Here is a 19,603-nt window from a genome sequence, read left to right as displayed (position 1 = left end):
TACCCCTAATGGAAACGCGTCAATTTCGCAAAAACGCCCATATATCGCAAAAAAGTTTTTACGCTCGCATGAGGTGGTTTTTCAGGCAATGCGAAAAAGGATTAATTCGCAAAACTGCAATGGAAACGGCTTTTTCACAATTACAGGTCACAAGGTGTATGTAAAAAATCATATGATCATTCTTCAACGTACTATAACCTCCAAAAAACACTTCATAAGTGGCCGCGATCCAGTATAAGGGGCTTTCCCTACTATTAATACTTGGACAATTTACAATGCTTGTTTATGTGTTTATACAGTCTATGGTTTATTCCAGCTGCGCCACGCACGTTTCTGAAGCGGCTCTCTTTGCTGCTTCTGTAAAGATACACGCATACGCCTCCTTTGAATAAATATAGTCAAAATGTGAGTGAACATCAAAGATCACACAACAGAATTGCTCTCTCTCTCTCTCTCTCTCTCTCTCGTGCGTTTCCATTACCCTTCAAATTGCGCAAATTGCGAATTGAAAATACGCCTAATGGAAACGCGTCAATTTCGCAAAAACGCCCATATATCGCAAAAAAGTTTTTACGCTCGCATGAGGTGGTTTTTCAGGCAATGCGAAAAAGGATTAATTCGCAAAACTGCAATGGAAACGGCTTTTTCACAATTACAGGTCACAAGGTGTATGTAAAAAATCATATGATCATTCTTCAACGTACTATAACCTCCAAAAAACACTTCATAAGTGGCCGCGATCCAGTATAAGGGGCTTTCCCTACTATTAATACTTGGACAATTTACAATGCTTGTTTATGTGTTTATACAGTCTATGGTTTATTCCAGCTGCGCCACGCACGTTTCTGAAGCGGCTCTCTTTGCTGCTTCTGTAAAGATACACGCATACGCCTCCTTTGAATAAATATAGCCAAAATCCCACCAAAATCCGTTGCCATGACTTATCGCGAGAGGCAAAAGTTGACGTTTTAGCCGCATAACATTGGTTAATGGAAACGCCGTAATTTTGCAATAATTTTTTATCGACATTCAGAAAATATTGCCAAAGTTTTGCGCAAATCTGTAATGGAAACGCGAGTAGTGACGCTGTGTACACTGGATGCGACGTGACAAGACAAAACCCGACATTAAACTGATGCCTTGTTCTGTTTATGACGTACTGACACAAAGTTAAAATGATTTGCAACGGTCGCTTTGTCGCGTCCAGTGTAGAGCTGTTGCGGCGCAACGCGACAACTGTAGTGGCACGTTTCCATTACAGATTTGTGCAAAACTTTGGTGATATTTTCGGCGTTTCCATTAAACAATGTTATGCGGCTAAAACGTAAACTTTTGCCTCTCGCGATAGTTCAACAAATCAGTCAATGTACTGTGATTGTAGTTGTTAAATAAAAATGTTATTCATATCAATTCATGCATCACCTAATTTCATCATAACATATCGGCCTGACCTACAGAAAAGAACATTTATGTTTAATCTATCTAATAGTGTGTTGGGCAGACTATACAATGATTTATAGCTTGTCTTTGTTGAATAATACAGAACATAAAGAGCTTTAAAAAAATGATTGCATTTTAAATCGCAATCGCAATATTGGTAAAAAAAAATTGCAATTAGATTATTTTCCAAAATCGTTCAGCCCTACTTTCCAGTGATGTCTGTGAGAAAGATATATTCATTCGACAAGCTCACGCATCTGCGCCGCCGCGTGCTCAATCCACTCTTGTTTATTGTTTATCAGCTCGCGCACATCAGCTATACAGGCGTTAATACTGAATGTTTAACATTATATTCATTGCATACATATACTTCGTAGTAGACATCCTTAACTCCTTTCTGCTGTCTGTTGCTCTGTTGTTGGTGTTTCTTTGTTTGAATATGGCACTTATCACATGCTGTGTGGTATCGGCGTTTGGTATCGGGGCATTTTAATGAGTACGAGTACAGGAGACCAGTATGGGGCCCGATACGGTGCATCCCTAGTTTTTAGGTTCCAGTTGCATAAGAACAATTGTACTGTTTTATCTCATGTTGTTCATTTTAATCACAGTGTCCTGAATGCATTAACTTTGTTCTGAAATGTTTTTTTTTTTTAAGAGTTTTATTAAATATTATTTGTAGCTGAAGAAAACTGTGTGTGTATGGCAGATATCCTCTAACGTCATGTGAATATTCATCTATTTATGACAGATATACTCTATAATACTCTCTTTAAGCAGTCTCTGCTTTCCTCATCAGTTGCTCTGCGAATAGTTTTCTGCACTGAATGTTGTTGTTTTTTTTTCTGGTTCACATTCATTTTTTTGCACTGATAACATGTGTTTGGAATTCAGCCACACCTAAAACACAAAGCCTGTTCTTGTGTCCAGAGCAGTGAGAAAGGTCTTAAAACCCTCGGCCTGTTGCTGTTAGGAACTCTAGTGTGCCAAATTAAAAACTAAACAATAACTTGTGTTGTGCCTTAAAGTACCCTTTAAAATTAAAAGTGGTAAAATTGCTGTAATGCACTGCCTCTTTTGGCTTATTGCTTTTCTTTTACTCAGTAAAGTGTGAGTGTTTCACAGTCACCGAATCAAGATTAGAAAAAGACAAACCAATCATATGTTTGACATCAGTGGAGTCTCTCCAAACTGTGTCGTGTCGTGTGTTTCCAAACCTCACAGGCCTGAGTGAGTACTGCTGCTGTCCAGCGTGGAAAAGGAAGCTGCGTATGATTATGGAGTAGATAGTTCTGCTGGTTCAGGCCAGAGCCGTGGTTTAATCACATGTCTGTGTAATGAGAAGTTACAGCTGCCAGCTGCTATTATAATGGCTGGAAAGATTGTCATACATAAAAGTCTAGAATCATCATGTAACGTCATAGACCCTTAAAGGAATACTTACCTATAAATGAAATGTGCCAAACCCTACATTATTTTAGAGTTCAATGGTGCCTGTTTACTTTTTCAGTGGCCTTGTTATTGGAAGGGGTTTTCCCATTTATTTTCCCAATAGGAATTTTGAAAAAAGTCTTAAAGAGTTACAAGCTACAAGGTGAACCAAAACATTACAAACTTTGATTTGAAGCAAAAAGTGTTTGAAAATTGGACAAAAAGACAAAAGTACAAGACTGGTCATTTTATTGCAAATATTTAAGTATTTTGAGAGTGTAGGAAAACTGACTCCATGTCTTTCGCCTAAAGTGTTCTTTTAGCAAGATTAAGGCTACTTGTTGCAATTCTCTGATTGGTGGAAATTTCTCTGCAAAATCATGGGTAATGTAGTTTTTTTTTTTTTTTTTTTTTTTTTTTTTTTTTTTTTTTTTACCAGGAATTTCTCTGATAAAAGAGTAATTGAAAATAATATTAACTTTTGTGTTTAACAAAAGCATTTACCATTGATTTTACAATCTCATAGCTCACAGTAGATCTGTCTATAAAGTTACTGTTCCTTATGGTGAAAATGAATGGGATTTTTTACTTCCAGAACCCGACTGTTGCAGAACATCTCCTTTTGTTTTCAGTGGAAGAAAGAAATGATACGTGTTTGGAGCAGCATGATGACTGAATGTTCATCTTTAAATGTCTCTCAAAATCCAGCATGAGTTGGAATGTTCTATATTTGCTTCTAATGGGCTGAGGAGCCACACAAATCTTGATGGTCATCAAATAATGACGTTCCAGGAGTCTTTTTATTCTTTGTGAAACATCCGATTCAAATTGTGACATTGAGGTTTTACTGAAACGGAAGAACTGAATGTTTTCAGCAGAACCCTCCCTTCACAGTCAATCAGTATGAGAGAGCTCAGCAGTCACATGTCCTGAATAAAGCTGTTGAGTGTGTTGTTCACTGTCCAGAGAGAATGAACTCGTCACAAGACCAGCCTCACATTACCGACCTCACTATGAGCGTCACAGAGAGGATGAGGTCAAGCAGTGAACTGTTATCATGATGGGCCTGCTGTGCACCATCATTATCTGCGTGTCGAGTTCATAAACGCCAGCCATTCATACAGCTGGACATCATGTCTGACCACCCTCTCTTTCTCTGCTGAGGTCTTCAGTAGCGATGTAGTCTTTTTACAGATTTCAGTGAAGTAAAGGGCTGCTCACTTTTCTTGAGTTTTCATCATTTGACTGGGCTGCTTTTTCAAGCATTTATGTTTGGAAGTGGGAGAGTTCTTGTATTGTTTGAATGTATAGAAGAATTTTTACGTGGAACTACTTCCATGTTCCAAATACATATTCAGTCTTGTAGTGTGACATTTGCATTAGTTTTTAAAAGAAATTATTTTATTTAGCAAAGATGCATTAAATTGATCAAGACTTTTACTGTATATTGTTATGAAAAAGAGCTATTTTAAATTAATGCTGTTCTTTTGAACTCTATTCATCAAAGAACTTTCTATTCAATAAGAAAAAATGCATCACAGTTCCCACAAAAATATTAAGAAGCACAACCGTTTTCAATACTGATAATTATAATAATTGTTTCTGTATTTTTCTGTATTTCATCAAATAAATGCAGCATAAGAGACTAATTTCAAAAAGATAAAAAAAGCCCTTACTGTCATGAAACTTTTAACATTAGTCTAAGTTAAATCTTAGACACCAACCACGTGTCAAAAGATCACATGAATCTTTTCAGTGGTGCAATGGAGGTTAAAGGCTCAACCCAGTGGAGTCATGCTGAAGATTGTCTTTTGAGCCTTTGGACAATCAAAAGCTTATTTCATCTATGTCCATTTACTTCCTTTTTGGCCTAAACTTTTCCAGGTCAGAATGTCTACCTTGGGTTGTTTTGCCAAGTGTATAGTGTAAATGCAGATATCAGATATGGGTCACTTTTGAAAGAAGATGCAAGTTATGCCATTGTTACTTATCTCTTTTTGTTCTACAGGAAAGGTATGGATTCCCAAAAAGAAACCAATCGAGATCCATCAGGAGGAAGCCACGACCCTTGACCCGGAATTGGAAGAGGCACTTTCTAGCGCTACTGACACAGAACTGCATGACCTGGCAGGTAAAAACCACTACAGAATCTCACAAACAGTGATACTGGGAGATCAGCAAGAGACAGAAGGGGCTTTCGCACTGGAGGAACCTTTTCATATTTCCTAGAACTATTGGCGGAAGTTCTCGCTTTTTGGCGTGTTCGCACCACAGGAACCAGGGAACGTATTTAGTTATAGGAACTCCGTTTGGGGGTCCTAAATTATCTCCTACTTCAGAGTAGAGTCTAAAACGGTTCTATAGGAACTACCAGTGGCATATGTGTATGCGGATTTTCCAAACTCTTATGAAACACAGGTTATCTGTATTTTTAAAAAGCTGTGTAAAAAATGTTCACTCCACGAACATGGAAAACAGCGATAACAGCATTTACCTGTTGTCTGCAGCACTGTGTTCTTTTCTCAGCCTCGATGATATGTAACACTGCAAGTTGTCATAGGAGATGTAGTCAGATTTTCGTGCTCTTTTAATCGCGTAAATTGTGCATTTACATTCCATCTCCGTTCTCACGAAACCCACGGCACACAACAAAAACAGCTCCAAACATGTTTGTAAATGGCGTGAATAAAGACGTCGCTGTCGGCCGCTTCAGAGTTCCTGCTGCCGGTGCGAATGCAACCAGGAAAACGGCCCGAGGAAGAAATTGGTTCTCTTGGAACCACCCTGCTGGATAGTTCCTAGAACTGAGCTCTTAGAACTATGTGGAGAGAGAACGTTAATATCACTAGGGTTAGTTTTATTGCTTTAAGCCTGAATGAACAGCTCTGTGCTATCTATTGTTCTAGTGTTTTCTGTTACTCTCACTGCAATATTTTTCCCTCCTTGACTCTGGGGGTCTGAACGCCCACACTGCATCCATCACAGCTCCAGAATAAAACAGCGCAAACATCCTCTCTCTCTCTCTAAACAGCCTCTTTCAACACGCTGCTTTAAGAGATTGTTCTTGGCTGGTTTCCCTCACTGCATGATTCATTATAACCCTGATAAGCTTTATACTCTTCATGTGCTGGATGTGTTTTTTTGGTCAGCTGTGCCGAAACACAGGAATGTGAAAGTGGCTTCATGCAGTAACATCTAGAATACCATAGTAAAAATAGTAGTGAAGTGCTGCACATAAGCATTAAGCAGCTTTTTTTTAATGCACTGTGAATTGCTGCACTTTATCATGATGTTTTCATGTGGGCGTTTTAAATACTTTTTTGTGTATATTGTAACAGTTCTGTGTTGTGTTCTCTAGCTATTCTTGGAGTGAACACACTGTTGACGAGCACGCAGAGTTATGACGGCACCTGTATAGACGGTTATAACAGTGAGTTTATTATTCTACAAGTTGATTTAATCTTTTAGCAGATACCATATTCGTGTTGTCTCATTTGTGAATGTTGTGTTTGTTATAGATGTTATTAAGGGAGAAAAGGTAAAGCCAGTTTTTGATGAGCCACCAAACCCTACAAAAGTGGAGGAAACTCTGCAGCGGATAAAATCCAATGATTCCTCGCTGACCGAAGTCAATCTCAACAACATAAAGGTAATGAGATTCAGTTTAGTACACTCAAACCAAGACACTTAAAGGGATAGTTCACCCAAAAATGAAAATTCAGTCATTAATTACTCACCCTCATGTCGTTCCAAACCAGTTAGACCTCCGTTCATCTTCGGAACACAAATTAAGATATTTTTGATAAATTCTGAGAGAAAACAACATATCCGTGTGACGCAGCTGACGCAGAACAGCATACGCTGTTTACGTTCAGTGGATATTCTCCAAAATGGCGCCAGGGTGACGCGGAGGAGACGAATTGTTGAATAAAGTCATTATTTTTGTTTTCTTTGCATACAAAAAGTATTCTCGTAGCTTCGTAAAATTACGGTTGAACCCCTGATGTCACATGGATTATTTTACCGATCTCCTTGCTACGTTTCTGGACCTTGATCGTGGTAATTACATTGTTGCCTATGGGAGGGTCAGAGAGCTCTCAGAATTAATCAAAAATATCTTAATTTGTGTTCCGAAGATGAACGGAGGTCTTACGGGTTTAGAACGACATGAGGGTGAGTAATTAATGACATAATTTTCATTTTTGGGTGAACTAACCCTTTAATGGCCAAAATAAAAATAATTTATTATTAATTAAAAAAATATAAATTCATTTTATATTGCCAACAAATTACTACCAAATACGCTTTAGTCCAAATATTTGATACTGCCTGATATTTGACAATCTGGAATAAAAATAAATAAATTGACTGGAAATGCACATATATTGTGAATTATGTCTGTCACTAATTAAATTAGTGACATGTTGCTCCTTTGTACAGACGGCCTGTTTTTCTTGGTTCCACTAAAGCAGAGTATGTTCTATGAAACATTCTCAAATTATGCTGGAGAACATGATTATCAGGTTTTGTTCTGCTCATTCAATTTAAAGGTGGACACACCAAATAATGCAACACTTTAACTCAAATGATGGTGATTTGTGAAGCATTTTCAGTTGTGTTCTCAAATGCAGATGTTTTAGGCTTTGGACTTTTTTTGTTATTTAATCAAATTACAAATACTATATGTACGTGTATATATATATATATATATATATATATATATTTATTTATTTATATATAAGCTGCTTAAAAAATCTCTTCAATATCTGCTATGAAATTACTGAAATTATTCAGTAAACAGACATACAGTACAAACCAGAATATTTTTTTCCCTGAAAGCTCCCAACCCACCATTTTTACTTTTAAATGTTTAAATTATTTCGGATCTGTTTTTGTCTCTCACTGGGAGCTATGTTAATTCTTAAAAATTCATATGACCTAAAATGGAGGCTATGTCATAAAATCAGGATGAAGACCATGGCAATGAATTTAGTGACATGAAGGAGCTGTTTAATTGTCCAACAAAAAATCTGTTTTTAATGTTTCCTTCTCTTAACTTCTAGAACATTCCAATCCCGACTCTAAAGGACTTTGCAAAAGCCATGGAGAGGAACACTCATGTGAAGAAGTTCAGTCTGGCTGCCACCAGAAGCAATGACCCTGTTGCCATGGTGAGGGACATGATTCACTTCAGATGTCTGTGTGTTCGGGGTTGAGATTGGACAATTACTTTTTGTATCAAAAAAAAAAAAAGAGAAATTAATCTCTTGAAAGCGCTTGAATCATGCACCTACAGTGAACTGATTCTTACATGTTAAGTACTTTGATTGCATGCTGTTTTTGTTAAGTGTTTTCCAAGCTGAATATACATTATATTTTAAAATAGAAAACGTTTTTTTATTTCATTTTTTTTTTCACAATATTACTGTTTTTGCTGTATTTTTTATCAAATAAATGCAGCTTTGGTGAGCATACGAGACATGTCATACAAAACATAAAAAAAAATTATACTGACTCCAAATATTTGAATGGTAATGTAAAATTGTTTTGAATCTGCCTTCTTTTTACATATTGCAACGCAGTTTTTGTACCGATGCCAGACTTGTCATTCATTTATAATAAATAATCTTATCTTTTTGTTTGCATTACAAAAAAAAATAAGATGTGAGATCTTTTATTTCCAGCAGAATTAACCATGTCATGATTATATAGCATTACCTTAATATGTAATTACTAGGGCTGTCAGGCAATTAAAATCTTAACTAATTAATTATATAGTGTGCTGATTAATTAATCAAATTAATTGCAAATTAAACGCACATAAATTTGGGCTGAGAAATTACCCCCCAAAAGATCATTTAAAGTAACTTTACATTTACATGAGAAAAGTATTAAATGGACATTACAAAATTGTAAGTAGCTTTATATTTATAAATATTTTGATTCACCATAGAATTTATTACACAAACTTTTTGGCAACAATGTGGTCATAACATTTTCGGAAGCCTCATCAGATGTGGCATTTAGGTATATTCATACAGACTGTTCAGAGATAGCATGAATGTATTTACTAAGTATGTAAAGATTTTTCTGGTCGACTAGGAGTCGTTCATTTTAAGCAGTAGTCGACTAATAGCACATTTATTAATAAACCATTTACATCATTATATTGAGCCTTTAATTGCCTACATAGCCTATAAGCGCTCAAGCATGCATAAAGCTTGTTCACAGAGTTCACAGAGACCGAGACGGCAGAAATCGCATCCTGTTTGCTTTCATTATTTTACAAAAGTGAAATGTCTTGTTGTTATTGTGAGTGCACACAAATAAATGTAGAGTCTTTACAAATTCGAAAGATATATTACTCTTATCTGTATGACAGAAAATGAGGGAGTATTTTAAGGAGTAAGTGACTGCACCGGCGCCTCCATCCGTCCTGCAGTGAGTGCTACTGTTCAGCTTCCACACTCCGCACAGACACTTGAACAGCACACATTTTCTAGGTTAACATTTGAATGAGCAGCCATGTAAAGTTGCTAATACCGTATTGGCCCGAATAGAAGACGACCCTGATTATAAGACGACCCCCCTTTTTCCAGATGTACCTTTTGGAAAAAGGCTTTTTAAAAACCAAATCTTGTTTTTTCTCTGTAAAACACATTTTGTCTTCAATTATTTTCATATTGCATATTTTTCCTATTTTAATTTTTGTTTTGAAAGTATGGTAAAAACTGGTCAAATGTACCAACAATCAAATTTAAAAAATATATACACTTTTTGATATACCATTAAAAAAAAAAACGGGTAGCCCATCTGAATTAGGACATTTAAGCGAGCCATCTAATAGAAGCCTACCAAAATCTTATTAACAGTAGACGTTAAATCTTACTGTAGTCTTCAAATCTGGGTACTGTCTTACGTTTTAAAATCACAAAGGGAGTTTGGTCGCGATCTTTACAACACGCATTTACGTATTTCATGGCACACTCGTTTTATGCATATTTGGCACCACCTATTGTTGTGGGTGTATTATTGACATGTCAAAGTCTAGACCCCGAATATAAGACGATGTTTTTTTTCTTGGAAATACATGTGAAAAAACGTCGTCTTATATTCAGGGTCTAGACTTTGACATGTCAATAATACACCCACAACAATAGGTTAATCGTTTGACAGCACTAGTTTTAAATGCTTGTGTTAGTAGACCACTGCATAAATAGGCCTTAATTCAGTTATTTGATCAATGTAGGTACATGCATTATAAGTATAATGAATTATGCTGCATCTATTCTTGTACATATGTTGAAATGTGTTAAAACCCTGCTATTTTGCCGGCACTATGCAAATTGAATTCAAATGTTACTCTTAGTGAAATGTCTGTGTGTGTGGGCTTATGTAAGCATGTGTAATGGAGATGTTTCTGGTGTTTTCTGTTTTCTGCTCTCAGCGGCAGCAGCTCGGTACGTCGACAGAGATGGAGATCGCTAAGATGCTGGAGCAGAATACAAGCGTCGTGAAGTTTGGGTACCACTTCACCCAGCAGGGTCCCAGATCCCGCGCTGCTACCGCAATCACAAAAAACAACGACCTGGGTGAGAACATATCCTAATTCACGTATGCTCTGATTGACAGAAACAGGCTAGATGGCTACATGCCCTCTCGTGTGTTTGCTATTCACTATTTTTGACCTAAGAAAGACATACAAAAAGACACAACTGCGATACATATTTAAATACGTCATTAAAAACTAGTTCTTCAGTTCGGTTCTAGGGATGTAACGATTAACTCAACTCAAGATGTGATATGATTTCAGATTTTTTTTAACAAATAAAAATTATAAATGAAAATGTGTCCTTTTTTGTTTCTCAGACAAAATGCTGCACATTTCTTTGCGAAATTGAAATATGCCAAATAACAAAACTAAATTTAAATTTTAAAACAAATCCTAAATTAAATGCATAAATAATACAAATAAAAGAAATCTCTTCATATAAACCAACTAAGGCTTTGCCTGTGCTCTTTCCATTTTAAATTAGAGGCAACCATTGCATTTTAATCAAAATCCAAAAAAGATGCTGCATATATGCAGCATGAGCAGTTTTTGTTTTAAATAATTTTTTATAGTTTTGAAATTTGAAGCAAAAACAGGATGGCCTGATTTTAGCTTTGTGAAACTCGACTACATAAAACATCTGAATGAAACAAAAACAGCTGATGGGCTGAATGAAAACGCAGATTCACTCTCTGACAACAGGTGGCGCTTATGAACATCAGCAATACAGCGTTTACTTGCTAACTGCTGTAAACAAAGCCGCACTGTGCTTATAAATACTACTTTAATAGGCATTATACAGAGGCAAGATGAAAAGAAAATACCATCTAAATTTTTCTGAAGTCAGTTTCCTTCAGTTCCTTCAGTTTCCCCACCCCCAAGTGTATCGCGATTCGTTTAATATTCGTCAAATATTTTTATTAATGTTCAGTCAGCTTGGAGTGCATCATTACATTCTTATTTGGTTCTGTTCACACAGAGTAAAATTTCAATAAAATGCTGTTGTCACTACCTGAATTTTTTAGGAGTTAATTTGGTTGTAGAATGCGGTTGTCACTCCTGTAAATTACTGAACTGTGTGTGTACAGAACCGGAATTAAGCACTAAAAGGTAAAACTGACAACTGAATCTAGTTACAGTGTGTACGTGTGAGTCTACGTTAAGAACAAGTTTTCTAGTCGATTACTGATGCACATCTGTAAGCACAAGTGTTAGCACACACATTATTTTACATGCAGTGTTGTTATTCAGTCATAACAGAGCTTGTTTACATATAGAATTTTTAAAGGTACAGTAGCAAAAAAACACTTGTATTTTTAGTTTCAGATAGACGAAAAATCTGCTACAAAACTGTAGAACAAGGTCTTTTAAAATGGCATTTTATTAATGAGATTTTCTTTTCCTTTCTGTCTTTCATCAATGAAGTCTGGATCTATCTCCTGTTTGCCAGTCTTATGTTACCACGCACACACAGTGTGCTTTACATGTGTGTGAGGTGATGTCATGCGTCAAGCTCTATTCCAGTGTCTTTAGGTATTATGTGTGAGAGCACGGGTTTGACATTTAATCTTTGGCATGAATGCTAACGGCACATTTTAAAAGGTGATGTGTTTTGTGTTAAAGTCTGTTTGACTCACCTGTACAATGGACAGGTTATACGGGGTGTGGTAAGTTATCAGATCCTCACTGTTGTGAATTCAGACCTTATATAGACGTGAACTAGTCAACACTGATTAACCAAACACAATCCACAGCTGGAAATGCACACACAAGTACAAAATCACTAACATGCTACAGTTCAGAGTGGTAGTCTTATGTAGGCGGTCTTTTGACTTTTGCCATAAAGTCTGGTCCACTTTGCTGCTTGTTCTGTCTAAGAACTGCCAGCTTAGAAAGAAACCTGCATAAAATATTAGCTTAAAATATGTGTAGAATTTCTGTCCAAAAGTGAATAGCTTACTAATATGGATTTGTACGTGTTGCATGTTTGATTTTATAAAATCCTACTCATTAGAATTATTCGTTAAATAATCAGGAAGTACTGAATGTTTGTGATTTCACTAAAAACAAAATAAATAAATAAATAATAATCACTTCTGTTTGCTGCACTGCTGAACAAGTATTTCAACAAACGAGGTCAGAGTATATTAATACGGTGTTTTGTCCATGTTGGCATGTGCAATACCTGTTAACAAAACCAGTTTTTTATATATATATACATTATACTGGTTCTGAATAAAATCTCTACCTACTCTTCCAACTGATTATTTCATAGACAGCTACATAAGCAGAGCTGGTTGTGAATCTCTAGTTTCCTTGCTTCTAAGCATTTTAAACTAACCTGGCAATTTTGGCGAAATCTAGTGTTTAGGCTGCCGATCAACCTAGTACCTTCAAAATAAAAAAAGGCTGATTAAAAACCTAATTGGATCTGAGATAGACTAAATGGGCTGTTGTTATTTTCAAATGAGTCTGCCTAGCAATTCTATTGGCTAAAAGGTCTTTTAATTTGTACTCAGTTCAGTACTAGTAGCAATTTCACATATGTGACCCTGGAGCACAAAACCAGTCTTAAGTCGCTGGGGTATATTTGTAGCAATAGTTGGCTACATTGTATGGGTCAAAAGTATTGATTTTTCTTTTATGCCATAAATCATTAGAATATTAAGTAAAGATCATGTTCCATGAAGATATTTTGTAAATTTCCTACCGTAAATATATCAAAACTTAATTTCAAATGAGTCTGCCTAGCAATTCTATTGGCTAAAAGGTCTTTTAATTTGTACTCAGTTCAGTACTAGTAGCAATTTCACATATGTGACCCTGGAGCACAAAACCAGTCTTAAGTCGCTGGGGTATATTTGTAGCAATAGTTGGCTACATTGTATGGGTCAAAAGTATTGATTTTTCTTTTATGCCATAAATCATTAGAATATTAAGTAAAGATCATGTTCCATGAAGATATTTTGTAAATTTCCTACCGTAAATATATCAAAACTTAATTTTTGATTAGTAATATGCATTGCTAAGAACTTCATCTGGACAACTTAAAAGGCGATTTTTTCAATATTTCGATTTTTTTTTTTTGCACCCTCAGATTCCAGATTTTCAAATAGTTGTACCTCGGCCAGATATTGTCATATCCTAACAAACCATACATCAATAAAAAGCTTATTATTCAGCCTCCAGTTGATGTATAAATCTCAATTTCACAAAATTATGACTGGTTTTGTGGTCCAGGGTCACATACGTAATATTAAAGGTATGGTTCAAAAATAAAAATGTCGTCATTTACTCACCCTCTCATTCAAAACCTGTATGACCTACTTTCTTCAGTGGAAATATAGATATTTTGAGAAATGTCTCAGACTTTTTTTGGCCATACAAGAAAGTCTATGGGCACCAAAACTGTTCTTCTACTCTAGTACTATTGTACTACCAGCATTCTTCGAAATATCTTCCACAGAAGAAAGTCATATAAGTTTGGAACGACATGAGTGTTGTTCAGTGAACGGTGACAGAATTTTCAGTTTTGGTTGAACTATAACCTTTAAATAAATAAATATAAATGACTATAAATGCCATTTAAATTATGTTGCATATAATGGTAAACAAACAAAGCTATACTTTGAAATTAAAATGTTCTCTTTATCTGCTCAGCATCCTGCTATGCTGTTGCCATCTAGCTTATTAAATCTCATATTACCTTTGATCAGCAAGAACAAGCAAATAATAAAATGTGAAACAAACTTTTGATATCAGCTGTTGTATAATACAGTAGGATAAACTATTGTACTGTAAGAGAAAACTGATTTGAAAACGGACCCAGTTGTGCAGGGAGACCCGATTGTTCATGACAGAACAAGTTTTGGCTGAAATTAGTAATTGTGTGTAGCTTTGTAACCGGATGAAGGATTGACTAACACACTGATTTATTAAGCGTCTTAAATGCGCAGATCTCATTAAAGGTTCTTGTACTGTAGCTCTCAGCATGTTCTAACGGCGTGAATGCTGTGAATGTATCAGATTACTAACACGTCTCTGTTTTTTCTTTCAGTGCGGCGGAGGCGAGTAGAGAAGGATGTGTAGAACATATTCTCTCTCTCTCTCACAAGCTCATCAGACTCTTGTGCCAAACCCTCTGAGGGAGCCGCTTCACCTGAAGAAGGGACACAACTGGATATTTTGCCTCCCTAATGTTAATACTCAATGATCCTTTTGTTATGTTGTATTATTATTGTTAATTGTTGTTTGTTTTTATAGCTGCAAACTCTTTTGCAGCCATTTTTTTTTGCTCGTGTAAAACCCTTTCTGCTCTTTTCTTTGTAAAAGTTCTTTGAAACGAAACTAAACGGGTTGCAATGGTTACACACATGCACTCAAGCGCTATAGTGATCTCTTCATGGATGGGCTGGATCAGAACCTGTTGCCCACATTCACTCTGAACAAATCTAGACTCAACTGGACTGGATCTGCTGTGTTCCCCGCTTAATGTGAGCTAAATCTAGATTTGTCGAGTCTGGGTTTGGAGCACAGGTTTCAGCAGAGGTTAGCCAATGAGAGCCACGCTGTTTGTAACAGACACTCTTTAATAAAAGTTATCTATACTCTCACCGTTAGCTTCACCGTGAGTGTGTGAGAAGATTGTGCGGCTGTAGTTTTATCAGCATGGGTTGTGTGTGGATGTCTTTGGGCAGCTGGGTCATCTCAAAAACTCCTAGCTTCCACACTGCACCTCGGTTTTGCTGCCGATTGAGACAATTCATATTGTAAAATCCACCTCTATTCCCGAAACACACTGATACTGTGTGTCTGAGGAATTGGAGTGCTAATTTAAGATCAGCGCCCCATTTTCATCAAATGTCTTTGGAAATGGAAACATTTGTACTAGATCAGCACTAATGACAACCTTGGGTGTGTAAATGAAGGTCAAAGACTGACAGGTTTCACTTAGGACTTAAAAACTTTAGAGGTATATTTCCACCGAGCAATGCACTAAGGGATTTTTTTCTTTTTTTTCTCTTTTTTTTTTTGAACACAGGAAGTGAGCATTTATGTAATTTAGTTATAGGTTTAGATGAGAGTATCTTTCCTGTAGATACATCTAAAATGGCTTTTCTAATACCATGCCAAAGACTAACACCTAAATACTCTCAAATACTCTAGCTGAGGTCAGACAGGAAATAGGTTTGAATTTCATTTTTTGAGTTTATTAAAGGTATAGTTCACCCTAAAAGAAAATGCTACATTTCTTGCCCTAAATTGTTCCAAACGTGTATGCTGTTATTGTTTTTATAGAACGCAAAAGATTCATTTTTAAAGAATTTTTGCATAGTTTATGGTAACCACGACTGTCAAACACCTTATGGGTTATGAAGACAATACGATAGTTTTGTATGCGGGTTAGGACAAAATTTAAATTGTTCACTATAATTGGTTCACCAACAACCAATCGCCAAATGGCTTGGAATGTAACACACAAGTTCGAAAAATAGCTGCATGAAGATTCCCATTCAAAACAATAAATGAATAACCAGATATGGGTTTGGAACAACATGAGGGTGAGTAAATGGCAAAACGTTCAAGTTGTGGTGGATTATTCCTTTAGTTTATCTAGAAGAAATATTTCTGAAGCACGTGTTCTGTGCTAAAGAGGAAATTAGGGAACTAGTTGAATGAAAGCGAGAAGGACGAGTAAAGTTTCATCTTGAATAGCAACCAATTCTGAGCATTTAGTGGCCCTGATGCAGCCAGAGCCCCGAACATACATGCACGTTTGTGATCGCATGCATGTTTGCAATGTAAAGCTTTATCTTTTCACTAAAGCGATCTAACACCAGTGTAAAATACTGAATTAACCTGTATACCGCTTGCCATTTTCTGTGAGCTTGTACGTCCTACGAGGTTCATTGATTGTGGTATATAATGTAGAGCACAGACGCTTTGCTACCAAATGGACCTTCAGCACAAAAGTACGGCATCTTGGGCGAAGCAGTCTGAGCATGCCTGGTATGGATTATTATATAGCTGGATTACACGGGGGAACATGTTGTACACCTGCTTTAAATGCAAAAGCTAGGACCAAGTTTAAAGTTTTCCTTTTCTCACCTTGTCGTTAAGCTTCATTGTTTTGTACTGTTCGGTTTTGTAAGAGCCTTGTGTATCAATTGACTTATGTTTGTCTTTCATTTTTCTTTGTGAACAAATGCTGAATTGTGTGTATGAAATCTTTTTTACAGGTTATGGTTCATGTTTCATTCCATCTTTGTTTGAGTATCGGTTAAAGGTTCATGCTTTGCTTAAAGCTTGTGCTTGTAAGAGCTCTGCAATCTTACCATGAGTTCATTTGAAATATCCATCTCAAATCCTCTTCAGAAGATTCCACACATATATACATATAAATATCATGTACCATAAATGCCTCTTATATTGCCACAATTTTGTATGTTGATACTACATGTCTGGATTCCAGAAGAGGAAATCTTACTATGTACTGTTAATAATAACACACAACTCTGTAAAGTATCAGACGTCATCAATAAAATGTATGTTTTTACAGATTGGTCAGTTCATTTTCTTTCTGTAACCCTGCTGCGATATCTCAGGAGTTGACAACTGAACATGAAACACGTTATACATACAGCTTTTAGTAACTGAATAGTAACTTGAATCTATTTTTGAATGAATTGCCCAATAGTATAGTCATTTATTTAAAGAGCGATTTGCATATATCCCAGTTTCAGTGCTTATTGTCTCTTAACGATTAGTCACAATGACTTCCGGAGAGATACTGTTTGTTCAATAAGGACTGATGACATTGGAAATAGTCACTACTGGTAATATTTAATAGCAATAAAAACTAATTCTTGCCAGAGTTACTATAAAATACTAGTATTTATTATAAGGTACTCATAACTATTGCAGTGGTGACCGCTGAAATATTTTATAGTACTAATTTTATTAGTTATTATTCAGTATTTGTAATAACTAGACATATTGGCTGATGGAGAATGGGGGCTTACAGTTATGGTAAAAAAGAAAATTACATACACTTTGCAGTATCTGCAAAATGTAAATTATATTTTTTAAAAATAAGACGGATCACACAACATGCATGTTTTTTTTTTCCAGTACTGACCTGAATAAGATACCTTAGTACAGCCTAAGATACATAAATGTTAAAAAAATACAGATCAGTTTGTCTTCTAAGGCCAGTCATCTAGTTACAATCATTCAGGCACTTCTAGACTGGAAAACAATCTTTAAGAACCTTTTTCAAACACAAAAGCAGACTGCAGTGTGTGCTGAGGTACAGAGAAATATGCAGGTGAGGTTTTATTTGAATCAGATCCAGTCTCTGAGATTATTTTGGAGATGCCAGGCACATGATGTCATTAAGACTACATCATTCCTGCTGTGTCTTAAACTCCAGCAGAGCTTATCTCACCCTTAACCAACACCAGCCCAACAGACCTCACTGCTGCTACATGGGAAATGAGTCATGAAGCTCATTCTGGGTGTGTGTCAGAAAGGGATGGAAAATGTTTCACTCTTTGAGGCTGACGTCATTGAACTTATATATTTTCACCAGATGTATTCATCATCTTCTGTGATTAGACTTGTCCCAAATGACTTGTGGGGCTTCCTGTGAACTCACTTCAGCTATGTGTGTTTGGAATCAAGGAGAAACCACAGTCTTCAACAGACAGCACAATGAGTAATCTTTCAGCTGGGCTTGGAATCAAATTTCAGAACTTCTACAATATAATTAGATCCTGAAAGTAAATCTAGCACATGGATCTGTGGCATCTGGAAACAGACAAATTTATGTTTATTATTAGTATTATTAGTATTACTGTATGTGCAGATTAGAGAGAACAGAATCTGATCTGATGTCAAGGTCACCCAGTCGAACAGAGATGAAGTAACTCACAAAGATGTGTGTGTGTGTGTGTGTGTGCGCGAGTGGGTGTAGGCATTTTGCACTCTTTTTATTTTATACTTTCACCCTTAATTTGTATGTGCATTTATGTCTGCATCATTGTTGACTGTAACAAAAAAAACTATTTTTTTTAATACACTGCCTGGCCAAATAAAAGTTTCCATCTGGATTCAATAGAGCAATTCGAAAAAATAACTAAATAAAAGATTCATCAGGCTCAAACTTAGTCTTGACTTCAACCCCATTGAAAACCATTTGAACGCAGTTGCTCCTTTTAGGACACTGGTGAGCATTGTTTCTTATGGGAAATGGACAGGCATAGGTGCACCAGCAGGCATGGATGCTCCCTTTGTGAATCTGATAAGAATCCGATATCGAGGTCCATGAGCTCCATGTAAGAAATGGATTCCCTTTCTAAGATCAGGCTTTATTTCAATGCACATGTAATTACTGCCAATAAGTGATCCCATTTGGAAAGGGACTGCCATTGGTTGGAATGAACTAGAGAGGTTGAGAAACCTGAGGGACACCAGCACACATGACTGGTCCCTGTGGGAAATCAGCCGCAAGCTAAGGTGCTGCTCCAATGCATACATAGTGCCCATGGGTGCTCCTTGTTGACCAATTGACCATTTATCATGAATAGCGGGATATCGCGCTAACCACCCATGCTAACCATGTGCTTTTGCACACTAAACTCATGACACACTATTAATTGAGTCAGACGAACTGCTTTTAACACATAGGCTATAACTAAGCCTATGTGTTAAAAGTACTTATATTTGGACTATTGTAGCCTGGTCGGGTCGTCACCACTGCGGAGTGACACATACCTGCGTGAATCGCCATAGACATAAACTTAGAGAAGTAGCTCCGGTTGAAATGTTCTTCCGCGGGATGTGTGCAGGTTCTGTTTATTAACCGCCAAAGCTCCAAAAGTTACATAGTGCTGCTATGTGTGTGTGTGTGTGTGATCTCACATCTGTAGTCCTTTGTATTAAATGTCCTTGTAAAGCAGAGGACAAATACTAGGTGTGACAGAAGTTAAACATTGACCTGGAGACAGCACTATTTTGGATCACTGTTACACAGCAATAAAGGATGCATATCACTCTGTCCCACGAGCAGCTTTGGGGCTCTCTGATCACTGTTTAGTTCATCTAATACCGACCTACAGGCAGAAACTGAAATCAGCTAAACCTGTATTAAGGACTGTAAAAAGATGGACTAATGAAGCA

The 19,603-nt window shown here is 36.5% G+C and overlaps 1 protein-coding gene across 1 annotated transcript in view; it reads left to right on the top strand.

Moving 5' to 3' along the window:
• LOC107588545 (tropomodulin-3-like) overlaps nt 1–16,981 on the top strand; it is a 43,299-nt gene extending 26,318 nt beyond the window's left edge. The window contains exons 4-9 of the mRNA XM_016276680.1: nt 4,880–5,002; nt 6,230–6,301; nt 6,390–6,520; nt 7,935–8,042; nt 10,319–10,463; nt 14,481–16,981. Coding sequence (XP_016132166.1) covers nt 4,880–5,002; nt 6,230–6,301; nt 6,390–6,520; nt 7,935–8,042; nt 10,319–10,463; nt 14,481–14,512 — 611 coding nt within the window. The 3' untranslated portion in view covers nt 14,513–16,981. The remainder of the gene's footprint in view (nt 1–4,879; nt 5,003–6,229; nt 6,302–6,389; nt 6,521–7,934; nt 8,043–10,318; nt 10,464–14,480) is intronic.
• Nucleotides 16,982–19,603: the final 2,622 nt, after the last annotated feature.

The sequence above is a fragment of the Sinocyclocheilus grahami genome, unplaced genomic scaffold, assembly GCF_001515645.1.
Source record: "Sinocyclocheilus grahami isolate Dianchi unplaced genomic scaffold, SAMN03320097.WGS_v1.1 scaffold105.1, whole genome shotgun sequence".
Lineage (NCBI taxonomy): Eukaryota > Metazoa > Chordata > Actinopteri > Cypriniformes > Cyprinidae > Sinocyclocheilus > Sinocyclocheilus grahami.
The sequence above is the reverse complement of the archived record's forward strand: the minus strand, read 5'-3'. Positions and strand labels throughout refer to the sequence as shown.